A 13454-nucleotide genomic window follows, 5' to 3' on the forward strand; every position below is an offset into this window, starting at 1 on the left:
TTTGTTGTTAAATACATGGTTTGAAGTTCATGACGACAATATCCTATGAATGAATTAAAAAGTTGTTTCGCTAATTTTTAGCAATATAAAAACGAATTATTTCACTGCAGACCTTATTTTAATTACCCTCAAAGTCTACAGACTTAGAGCACTAAGTCCACATTAATACAAACTGAACTGGTGTCTTTGTAGTTCAGTTACTTTTCAAAGAATTGAGGAGAGCTCAAAATGTCAACAAGAAGGCGTATGAGGTAGAGCTCTATGAATTTATGATCTTCATACTAGAATGAAGTGGGGTGATCGGCACCACTCTCCGACAATTTTTACACCCGGTATAGACTCATTGCTCAGTTTGACATCGGTGTTGATTCGGGTATTTTGGCAACGATAAAAAATTCCTATACCACCCAGAATTAAACCCAGGATCTTCCAGTTCATAGCCAGTTGTTCTACAAACTACGTTCCAAGCAACTATTTGCATTAGAATAATTTCAAATGACCGTTTGTAATATTATTCATTTCAGGAAGTATTACATTTAACCACATCTGTATTTTATATATGTCGCCATGATTGCTCACAAAGAGAAGATTTTCAGTAGGACACGATTTATTTGGCTGAAAGTGTTGATGTAGCTGATATAAGGTTCCTGAAAACGATGGTGAAGGTCTCTCGTTTCGGAGTTGCATATTTGTGAAAATACAGCAATTTTATTAACCTGGATTGCATGCCGTTTTTTCGTGCAGCTTGCTCATAACCTACTCGCAGAGAGCACTAGAGGCGAGGAAACTATTTCTTCCGTCTTGTTAGAAATCTAGAACTATAATATGTTCACATTTGCATTTAAGACGAAAATCGATAATATTTAAGCCCTAGGGTAAACTCACCTGGTATGTTCACACATGATAATGCGGGTTCAACAAGAACTGTTCAGGACAGTTTCTTTTCACAACACAGGCATCTTATAATGGCTACTTCTTCACACTCATTGACACAACAGACACTATTTCCCACACTCAATGATGTTTGAAGTACATTCTTGAAGGAGTTTATTTTTCGTCCTATATTGTATCCGCATTTTTGAAAAGCATAGACCTAATTATATTAACATGTCTTGTAGAAGAGAACAGAACTGATGGTAAACAACTGAATGCGAATGTGAACATATTCCACTTCTAGATTTCTAACAGGGAAGGAAGAAATAGTTTCCTCGCCTCTAGTGCTCTCTGCAAGTACGTTATGATCAAGCTGCGCGCAAGAACGACATGCAATCCAGATGATTAAAATTGCTGTATTTTCACAAATATGCAATTTCGAAACGAGATACCTTCACCATCGTTTTCATGGACCTTAAATCAATCTACATTAACACTTTCAGCCAAATCCATCGTGCCCTCCCTTGTCAGTGCTAGCGCACTGGGGTTATAAGTCGGAGAACACGGATTCCAATCCCTGAATTTATAACTTGTATTGGGAAAGTTCGTGGACGGGACCATGCTCCAACTGTCTTTTACCTCGAGAATAAACCCGGTACCCAATTTTATTTGATACGAAACTGAGTAAACTCCGGGGTCGTTCTGAAAATTATGACAAAAAGAAAAATCCCGCCACCCGGAAATAAATCGGGCACATTACAATACACTCTAAAACCAGATGTATTAAGATACCGGTACTTCAAACTTTTGTTTTCATAGTGCGATACATTTTTCTTTAAATATTGATTTTTTATGTGTGCTTAAATATAAAACGTTCCTGTAATACAATACATACATAGGCTACATTGTATCGAGAAATTGTGATACAGAAATCATTAAAATCAACTTATACCTCTTGGAGGAACCAAATAGACATGTAGGCTAAGAGGTTTCAGTAACCTAATAGGCATTGCAGAAAAAAATTAAAAATGACTTGAACACAAATAAGTAAATAGAAAATGATTAAACTATAACAACGATAATGATGGTGATGATGATAGTGATAAAGTAAAAAAGAAATTAAAAAGTCGTATTCGTTATCTCATACCATAACAGGAAAACGGAACTTGTTAATGTATAATACCACGTAGGCCTAATGAATAGCACAATGCAAATTGCATCTTACCTTCTATTGTTTTTAAAGAACGGAGAATTCTCAATATTCTCAAGGCATCTAATTTCCTGAAGTGCAGAATCATGGACATGTAACTGAAATTTTAAAATGGAAATATTATTTTCTATAGAATATTATTAAACAAGTTTATTTATACACATTTCTGTAGCAAGTTGTACAGCTCATAATATATTATAGTCCACTTTATCAAACAATAACCACCACGGTGTCTTAGTGTTGAGATCGAGCTTATGAGCCATAGGGCCCAGGTTAAATCCTGCTCCACCCCGTATTTATAACTTACGTTAAATAAGTCCGTGGGACAGACAACGAAGGGAATTTTTCCAGCTACTCCGGCTCCCCTATGACTTCCCTATAATTTCTCATCATCAAAATAATTAATTACGAGGGAGTATAGATCCACCATCTGAGGTGCACTCTGTATAGTTTCTTACGAACTAAACGGTCTATGCTTCTCGGCATTAGCGACATCTATGAGCCCAGTCATAGAGTCTGAGCGTATAATGACAAGTTAAGAGCTCTGTCATTGAACAAAAAACATTAAACAACCAAATGGAAGAATATTAAAAGGTATCTGGCCTGCAGGACACAAATAGCATAAAGTGCAGGAAGGTAAAATTATTGCTTTTCATAACTGTGGCACTAAGAAAAATGAATATTCGACATCATTTTCCTGTTCCTTTACACTATTGACATACTTCCAGTATTCACTGAAATCAGGACTTAGACCAATATTAGACATTTAAAATATTCAATATGTAATGTAAATGTATTGTGCAATTGCAATCTAAATATCCTCGCCAGCACCGACGCCTTCTATTTACCTTTCAAATTTGTTTTACAGTAACAAAATAAAATCAGTTTCTGAATTTTTATTATTATCATCAGTGACTATGTACTGGTAATGTTATATTCGAAAGTGTTCTATGTACCATATTATTATTCATATTAGCAAGCAGATGGACAATAAAAATTAATTAGAAATGCAATGATATTATCATGAAGTGGGATAATCTTCTCCTGCTGAAAAATATGAAACTGAAATCAAAATCTTAGGCCTACATGTTGCAACTAGGTCAAGGCTCATAGTTATAATCCGTCTGTAGATTCTGTAGAGTAAACTTGCGCAAGACTTCACCCGGGAACGGGCGGAGCTTGTTCTCTTCCCTTCCTCAAGCTAGCTAACGAGTGGGCGAGAATTCACAAAGCGTTATTCTTCCACACCATTCTTTTCGCTCCTTGACTATTCATTGGACCAGTCAGCTATGACGTCAGTTGCGTAGAACTCTTGTTTTGTGACTGGCACTCTACAGATTCCACGGACAGTGTAAAAAGTCTCTGAGGCGGAGCTGTCCCTACGAAAATAGAAAATTATATTAGTAATAATGGTATTTACGATTTCAAAATTAATTAATTAATAGAAAACGTTTAAACCCAGCGGTCATCAACACAGAAATCCCTGGGGCTAGCGTCTCTTACTCGCGGAGAACACACTGCACTATGGTGCATTCGTAACTGCTAGCGGGTATGCTCTCTACCTTTTCTTGCTGCACGACGGGGCACACGGGACGGCTCCGCTTACCCTTTACCCATTTCAGCGAGTGCTGACGACCACTGGTTTAAATTTTCTACTCCATCTATTCGGTAATGATTAATGAGAGTCAATATTTGGAACTGATGATATCAATAGATGTTTTTCATATCTGTAGAAGAGCGCAGGCTCTAAGTAGGAATCTGTAACAGAGCTGGGAGACGTAGTTTGGGTGAGATGCGTTGTTTCTTGTTGTCACGAAGACTCAGATCCCTACGCCGAAGCACGTTTGTTAAACTCTAACATTTTACGTCTAGTAACTAAATAAAAAAATGTTCAAAGAATTAACAGAGTGTGACCGAAACTTGAGCCTTGAAGTTTTCTGTCTCTCTCTCATTCAATCTACGAGGGTAATTAATTGACTTGATATCAGTAACAGTGTGACAACATTAAGGAGTATCCATGTTGTTAACACAAATGGTATCCCTTGAAAACAAATTTATAAAATTTCTGTCAGAGGGCATCATCCTGCGGTACAGTGGAGTTATGCATCTAGCAAGAATTTACTGCACGATGAACTCGTGACGGTTCTTCCTCCCAAGTTATAGTCAGTATAGTATAATAAACAGCAACTTTAACGTTCTAACTACCTACTTATGAAATAAATATATAAATAAATGAATAAATAATTATACAACTCCGAGGTCTCTGACAATTATTTACAGGTGATATTAAGTGCCCATTTTCAGTCTCTCTCAAGATAAAAACTACGAACCGTAAGGGATGGAATTATCTCTATTGGATGCACACCAAGTATCCATACACATTACTTTACAGCCAATTCTGAAGGAGGAAAATGTTACCACTCTACGTTGTTTATTATCAGGACCAAACCAAGTTTTCGTACAACTTTAATAAGAAAGTAAAGAGAATAAATGTTGTTCACAATTTTAAATGAAGCATCACCACACTAAAGTCTTTAATAAATAATAATATTTCCTATAGCCGTCGCAAAAGCATTGTTAATTGGGCTGCTACGTTTTTCTTCACGTACTGGTTCCATTAGGATTGTATTTTGCTACTTACTCTAAAATTATTAATACAAAGTCGAAGCAGGTCCATGGATCTCTAAGGTATGTGAATGGTTCAAGTAGGAATCCTCTTGCCACCACTTTCAACACCAGCTCAAGAGAGAATATTCCAATGAAAATATAACTGAAAGAAAATATCACAAATAAGAATGTTGTTGGCCATTCAAAATTGGTGTACATTTTCGTGTGCTTGATAATGAAATTATGTTGAAGTGTTATTCTGCCCTTCCTAAGAAAGGAATATTAACTATTTTATTGTCTTGAAAGTCCATCGCCTTCGACCCAATTACAACCCGTAAGCCAATGAACTAATGACAAGAATGGCTTGACAATGGATAATAACGTGCCTAGGAAAGTATAAACTGATGAATGGACATCCATTTTCTGATTGTTTTCAATAATTTCCAAGTAAAAACAAGAGCTCATATTTCTACCAAGAATGATTGTAAATGCTTGTACCTGTACTAAATACAGAGAGAGACATTATTATGACCTGAGGCGAGAAACTGCAGGTTACTGGTGACCCGCTCCCTGAGCGGGCTGTTAGAAGTGCGGCGTAGGATCCTCAGTCGCCATATGGCATTCGCTGTAGTCACCAGTCGTGTTACAAAAGTCTTGATTCTTCAAGTGTACAGAGTTAGAGTCTAAATTTTAGTGATTATTGTGTATTTAGGTAATGCCTACCAACAAATTCTCATTGCGTAAACGTGTGTACATAAAAGGCAAAAGATCGTGTGCGAAAACAAGACATAAATTTAGTTATAGGAAAAAATCCTCATTCTGTAGATGAACTAAAAGACTATATACGAGAAGAAATGCAGTCTATCGCTGATGTGGAACTTCAGTGTTGTTCATTCATTTATCAGAAGATGTCAGTTGTGTGTGGCGGCAAACGGGGGTCATTTTCAGCAACAACTGTGAGCATTGTAAGTCCAAATTATTGAACACTTATTGTTAGTACTGTTATGTATCATAGAAGTGCTGGAGAGATGGTTACGCGCTCGCGGGAAACCACGTTAGCATTGGACCAAGAGTCACCCGCTGTTTTCTTGCCTCAAGTCATAATAATGTCTCTGTAACTTACCTAGGAAGTTGTCTTGCAGGAAGTATAGACTGCGTCAACGCTATGCAGTTGATAATAATGACTGCATTCATGAGGAATGAGAATAAAGGATGAATCACAATAAAAATGGCAAATCTTCGGACTGGATTGAATGGATCCAGAATCCATAAGGCATTTCTTGCACTGAATCGGAAAATAAATTTTCTTCTATTTATCACCACAAACGTCTGAAAAAAAAATAAAAAAGATATATCAAATACATTGTCACCAAGTTTATTAATTAATCAGTCGCCAAAATAATCTACAGTCAATCCTGATAAAACAAAAATAAAATGCAATATGTTCAATGTCGTAACTAGCCATTTGGCCCCTTGGAGCAATTTCCTCTCCTACGCCCCCTTAAAGCCATAACTTTTCTCAGGTAAACCATTTTTCTTGCTAATTCTATACCCTCCAAAACAAAGTGCCAATATTAATATTTTCGCCTATAGGGGTTTTTATTGTTTATGTATCGGTTTTACGTGATTTGATAAAAATATAAAGGGAATATATTAATATTATAACAGAAGAAGCAACATAGCATTAATAAAATTATAGTAAAATATTTTGTTCACTTCAAAGTCCTTCTCATTAAAATCTATCTCTTCTTTTCTCCTTATGGTTCAATTGCATTACCGGTAATTATAACTGTGTAATTCCCTCCTAAAAATTGAAAATGTTAATAGGATAAAAGTTTTAAGAGTAATTTTATTTAAAATTCATTTTTCCTTGCCTTCTTACTTGCAAACTTGTCAAGCACATGGTCCAATGTGCGACCTCTAGATCTTTCATTTGATATAGCTGCTAAACCACTCAGGTTATGTTGGCACGTATTGCTCCTTAGGTAATTCTTTACTGTCTGGAGAACGATCTCTCAGTTGATGCAGTGGTTACCGGCAGTGTCAGAAAAATTAGACACCCTGTGATAACGTTGGAAATATGATGGCCGCTTGACTGCACGTTAATATCAGATGGGCAAACTTCCGAATATGTTTAATTTCTTCGAGATGGCTAAAGAAACACATTTACAGCCATAATACCTGTGGCCCAGGTCAGGAGAAGTATTTGACGGATATGTTGCAGCTAGCCCCCCACCCTCCCGGCAGGCATGCAACTGGAGCGGACTGCTTCACGTGCTCCCCGTACTTACGACACTGAATCTGTTTTCCTTCTATTATGATCCTACTCATGTGTATAATATTAGAACAGGCCTGGGCACTAATATCTCAATCGAGTCACTGCAGGCCAATCCTTAACTCCACCTTCCTCGGCTGAGAAAGTAATGTTTTGGTAGGATACGAGCAGACAGGAAGGTAAATATTGCTCAGTAACGAATTGTTAGGCAGACGTAGCTTTTACGAACTTTCGGCTGTCGCTGGTAGCCTCAAATCCACCATAGTACCTTACTATGCATTTGTTTCTAAGACGGTGTATGCGAAAAGGACAGGGGCGGTGGTTTCTTTGCTCCTTTTTACTGCCCCTTTATGTCCAGAGCTCTATTAGAATAACTCTGATTTTTTTTTTTACTATCCTTGCAAACTAAGGATAAAATTTTACAAAGAAAATTGTGTGTCTTGTACCAAACGTTATTCCCTTTTACATACTTTCTTTGTATATTATTATTATTACTATTATTATTATTATTATTATTATTATTATTATTATTATTATTAAAATTGAGTACCGGGTCTTTCCCGGGGGTAAAAGGCGGTCAGAGCGTGGTGCCGACCACACCACCTCATTCTAGTGCCGAGGTCATGGAAAGCATGAGGCTCTGCCTCCATGCACCCTAAGTGCCTTCATGGTATGTTACGGGGATACCTTTTACCTTTACCTTTACCTTTTTTATTATTATTATTATTATTATTATTATTATTATTATTATTATTATTATTATTATTATTATTATTATTATTACATTACAGTAGAGGTCTTGTGACCTTACCATGTACCATGGCTGTATCACCTATAGGTAAGGAGGAGAAAGATTTTAGTCTGAGATTGATTTCCTGTCTGTAGATTCATGTAATATTAACCATTGGGAAATAAACTCTCTTTCTGATAGCTCATTCTTTCCCTTCTCGCACAGCTCACATGCCAGATCTCACCTCCTCATCCATACAATTTTATTTGCATTATATTACATTGCAATTATATGATATTATATTATATTATATTATATTATATTATATTATATTATATTATATTATATTATATTATATTATATTATATTATATTATATTATTGTTGTCCGAAGACAGGTCTGAACCTCACAAGTGATACTAACAAGTCACCACTTAGGCAACTAGGCCAGGAGATAATGGGGTAGGGTGGCCAGTTTCTTCCTTTTCTCCCCTCCATTGCATACATCACCGATCAGCTATATATTACCCTAGTCAGACTTCAGATGCATACAAACAATATATTATTGTTTCTCTGACACATATCGTCAAGTGAGATGTACTGCCTGATAATAGATGTACAGTACATTCTAGCCAGAAGCTCAGTCAGAGGAATTATCGTATCGTATCATACCGTGTCGTATCGTATGTATATATTATGTCAATATGGAACAATGCGATACCAAAAGTCTCTCCTAATCTAAATAAGTGCGCTTAGCTTACGTGAGTGACAATGTTCGTAAGTAAATACAGTCATAATCAATACAATTGCGTAATGTAGTAAACGTATTGCTCGTGACCACTTTATTCCACTTTCATTTCTATTCACATATCCATAAATATCACATTTATAAGGAAATAATTTAAGTAATGGCCGCAGCTGAAGTAAATTTCCTTCTTTGTGTATATGCTCCCCTTAATCTTACTCCAGTCGGCTGGAGTAAAGATAATGACTGTTTAGATGAATTGGTAATTTATTGAATGTGTATAAAATGTGCTGAATAGTTTAGAAGAAAATGTTGTATGCAGATAGACATAAGAGTTGTCTTGAATGATTGTCATATGGCGTGTGAAAAAGTAACTCAAAATGTCCTCAAAAATAATCTACCTTTAATTTCATCACCAACGCTGTAAATAAGACAACCATTGCAAGTAAATTCTTGTTCTTATTTAGGCGTAAGCTATTAAGTGACTAAATTAACTTTTTCTTAAAAAACAATAATTATATATCTATAATTTGCCTAATTCATTCACTCATTCATTCATAGTTTTCTGCCCAAATGCAGGTCTTACACTGCAACCCCAGCATTCTTCCAATCGTTCCTACTTTCTGCCTTCCCCTTAGTCTCCTCATGTGATCCATATATCTTAATGTCGTCTATCATTTGATATCTTCTTCTGCCCCGAACTCTTCTCCCGTTTATCATTCCTTCCAGTGCATCCTTCAGTAGGCAGTTTCTTCTCAGCCAGTGACCAAATCAAAGTTGCTTAAGGAGTTTGGTTTATTTTTGTATCGGTATTTTTCTCATTGAATAAAATGTTAGAAAAGCATATTAAGAAACTTCCTATATCAATACAAGCAAAATCTATCCAAAATTTTAAGTTAAGATATAAAAACAAATGGAATGTAAATAAATGAAGGGATGGGCAGACAGAAGAATGGAAAGAGAAAGGCACATAGTTGACATGAAAAATTTCCAGTTTTCTGCCGTTGCATACTTCAAATATTTGCGCGTCAATATGTTCTACAAACTAAGAGTACATATAATATGATAACGATATATATTTTATCTAATTTACCGGTATCTATTTCTAAAGAAAAATGAAATACGAAATCATACAGTTGAGGAGCTGAAATTATTTTAGCATGCAACAATATTATTTCATAACGTTTGAGGCGTTGAGAAGTCAACATGACTAACTCCTTTTCCTAAGATTTTGAGATATTCAAGATTTAAGTTAAATAAATATAATTAATTATGCGATGTAGTCAAGAAGAATACTACATTCTGCAGGCTTTTTACTAAACTGTGGAATTAATCACATTGACCACTGAAAATATGGTCAATTTAATACATTGCCAACTTAGAAACTCTGAAGTAACCAAAAGTGGAGTTAATCATGTTGACTTCTGAACGCCTCAATTATATATAATATGTGTGAATGGTTAGAAAGGGCATAAAAATCTACTTACGCTCTGGTTTTCATAGAAGCTGTCAATATCCTCCACTGGTACAGAAATGTGCTCAGGTGTGAGACTTTCCCGAAAATGAAAAGGAATACGTTTCCCTTGTTGCAGTGCATGATCTGGCTTTGGACTTTCATCATTGGTAACAAAATTCTTTTTCTGTTCGAGGCAAGAAATCAATACAATTACTTTAAAATATTGATAGGAGAAGAAATTCGCTTATGCATACCTAAGTCTAACAGAATTTGTATTATTCTCTATACAGTATACAGTACTGATCGTATATTTTCTTTATGGCCTATTGGAAATTATGATGTTATGAATAGAGTTAAAGTAATTATTGTGAAAACAAAATGTTATGTATTATTTATTATACAGAGTGTTTCCGAGGTGGTGTTACAAACTTTCAGGGATGATGGCGAAGGGCACATGTATCAATTTGAGATAAAGGAACCCTGGTCCGGAAATGACCGAGTCGAAAGTTACAAGGAAAAATAGTTGTATGGAAGTGAAATAATTTTATTCCTCTGTACAACTTATTTATGTGTATTTATCTGTACATCTTGCACATACTGTATTCATCTGACGTTGTTTACGTTGTTTACTTACAGTATTCCATTCAGTGCGCTGTCTGAGGGATGGGGACAGGAAACTACACTAAAGCAATGCAGATAGCGCAATGTGTAACGGACATGGTCGGTTCTGATATGCACGTCTGTAGACAGCAGTGTTTGTGTACAAGTTGCAGTGTCCAGTCGATCAGTCCTAGTAAAATGGAGGTGTACACGAGAGCGGAATAAGCAGACCTGATTTTCGAATACGGATGAGCCAATGGGAACAGTAAACAAGCTCAGAGATTGTATCGGTAACAAGTACCACGTAGGAGACATCCTGCCCAGACCACCTTTCCACGACTGTTCCAAAAGTTAAGGGAAGGAGGGCACGTGTTGCCAAATTACAATTCCATTTCCACACAACTATTTTTGTTTATAACTTTCGACTCAGTCATTTCCGGACCATGGTTCGTTATCTCAAATTGATACATGTGCCCTTCGCCATCATCCCTGAAAGTTTGTAACACTACCTCGGAAACACCCTGTATAGATAGAACAAACAAAATGTGCGAATGTGATGTGTAGCATTTAACTTAGAAGATGGCAGGAAATTTAAGTCAAGAGCAAATAAAGTAGATTCTAAAGCACTACTGGAGGAGAGGGTGCGAACAGCGTTGCAAGAAGCTTTTGTACTCCTCCACTAACACGTCTGAAAAATTTATCGTATCAGAGATAAATTTAATGAAATGGGTTCAGTGTTTAATGCAACGAAATCTGGACGGCAGAGGAGAATGAGATGCGAGTTACTTTAACATCCGTAGAGGTTAAGGTTTTTGAGAGGATGCCCCATACAGTGAACGATTTAAAACAGTTCATCTCGGATAATGACATTGGAGCTGACAGTGACAGGAATTTGTGTCTTACTATGTGTCACAGTGTATAGTACAGGTTCCAGCAACAATGGGAGACATATCGAGAACTTAAGTTTACGAGATTGTACAGTGTCACAGAGTCAATATCTGTAAAAATAAAATAAATAAGAAAATGCCATGCCTTGTTCAATACTGAATACCTACGTTTGGGTCCTCAGGAGTAACGATTAGCTTGTAAGGCCATTTTATATACCTATTTTCTCGAATACCCCGCGCCCTCGAATAAGCAGCGCACCCCACTTTAGAAAGACAAAAAAAAAAATCTTTCAACAAGATAAATTAAAAACAATTAGACACAAATACGGTTCAATTAACAGAAATTAAATTTTATCCTGGAATAGGACGCATTTCAAACCCATCCTATGTGCACGCATGTCAGTTTGCTTAATCGGCCATTTACACGATACATTGCAACGTTAATGGCACGTGTCACGATTTCCATGTCTCTCCGCATCTTTGATCATTTTAAATAAATGGTCGCAATCTCATACCGTTAATGGTATTAATTTTCAGAATTGAAAATATGAGATGCAAAAAATATACACTTATCACAGTTGAAGTTGATTCTGGCATATGTACTGCTAATCCAAACGCCACTTAACAATGTTAACAATTGAAATATCCGCGCGGAAAGATAATGGCATGCGCTACCACATTAGGAGTTAAGCAGGAGGAAAGTCGCGCAATGTTGCCAATTTCATTTCGAATAAACCGCGCACCCGTATTTTCTACTTGTATATTTCGAAAAAAAAAAGTGCGCGGGATTTTCGAGAAAATACGATATATTTACTACTTTTTTACAACAGAGAAAGCAAATTAATAAAAGCTAAAAGAAATTGTTAAACGAAACATTGAGATTTGCAGTAAATATTGGCGCCATGAGGTATCTTCAGACTCAAGAGGATTCATTCATTTATTTGGTGTTCTTCCCAAGGGCAGGTCTTTCATTGCAAACCCAGCTTTCTCCAATCTTTCCTATTTTCTGCCTTCCTCTTTGTTTCCTCATATGTTCCATGTATCTTAATGTCGTGTATGATCTGATATCTTCTTCTACCTCGAACTCTTTTCCCGTTCACCATTCCTTCCAGTGCATTCTTCAGTAGGCAGTTTCTTCTCAGCCAGTGACCCAACCAATTCTTTTTCCTCTTCCTGATGAGTTTCAGTATCATTCTTTCTTCACCCACTCTTTCCAACACAGCTTTATTTCTTATTCTGTCTGTCCACTTCACACGTTCTATTCTTCTCCATATCCACATTTCAAATGCTTCTATTATCTTCTCTTCACTTCATCGTAATGTCAATGTTTCTGCCCCATACAATGGCACATTCCATACAAAGCATTTCACTAGTCTCTTCCTTAGTTCTTTTTCCAGAGGTCCGCAGAAGAGGGTCCTTGTTCTATTAAAAGCTTCCTTAGTCATTGCTATCCTCCTTTTGACTGCCTGGCAGCACCTTATGTTACTGCTTATAGTATACCATAAGTATTTGAAACTGTCCACTTGCTCTACTGATTCATTTAGAATTATTTACGTCCGGAATATTTTACCATGGAAAGACTCATCATACCCTCTTTGCAGTTTTTCTTTTAAAGATAAATGCGGTAGCTTCCCGTTGCTTTTCGCACACCACTCCCTATTTTGGATTCTAAAAAGATCCCAGGAGGCCCCCAGCGTAGAGGTGAGAGTGAATTTGACTAATTAGACCCTTCGGACTTCACCGAAATTTACCGCAAGGGTTAAATATCAATTATATCAGGGTTTTGACCCGATCAGAGACCGGGAAATCTCAATTAACCTTTGCCCCCATTAAGAGGATATGGACATAAATGTTCGTCTTGGTCTTCATGCACTTAAAGAATAAAGTGTGTCATGCTAAGAACTTTACACAGAAATTGGGAAAACTACCAGTATTATCTTATTTAAAATCAGATGCATTGCACACGACTAATTTATTCATAATCTCTTCTGTTAATATGTTTATAAACATTTTCTTGTGAAAGAGCTGTAAGTAAACCTGACAATTGAAGGAATGAGAATGAGATAGTCCAA

General features: G+C 36.4%; 1 protein-coding gene across 8 annotated transcripts in view; it reads right to left on the reverse strand.

Moving 5' to 3' along the window:
- The window catches only part of LOC138705920 (sodium channel protein PaFPC1-like), a 120588-nt gene that overhangs the window by 92878 nt on the left and 14256 nt on the right, over positions 1–13454 (reverse strand). For all 8 annotated transcript variants that reach the window (XR_011333859.1, XM_069834691.1, XM_069834692.1 and 5 more), the window contains exons 3-6: positions 9927–10079; positions 5814–6019; positions 4725–4853; positions 2099–2181 (exon numbers count right to left, since the gene is read on the reverse strand). Coding sequence is in view for 7 of the 8 variants with exons in the window: in XM_069834691.1 (XP_069690792.1) it covers positions 2099–2181; positions 4725–4853; positions 5814–6019; positions 9927–10079 (571 nt within the window). In the remaining variant the exon portion in view is untranslated. The remainder of the gene's footprint in view (positions 1–2098; positions 2182–4724; positions 4854–5813; positions 6020–9926; positions 10080–13454) is intronic.

This window comes from Periplaneta americana, chromosome 9 (assembly GCF_040183065.1).
Source record: "Periplaneta americana isolate PAMFEO1 chromosome 9, P.americana_PAMFEO1_priV1, whole genome shotgun sequence".
NCBI classification, from domain to species: domain Eukaryota; kingdom Metazoa; phylum Arthropoda; class Insecta; order Blattodea; family Blattidae; genus Periplaneta; species Periplaneta americana.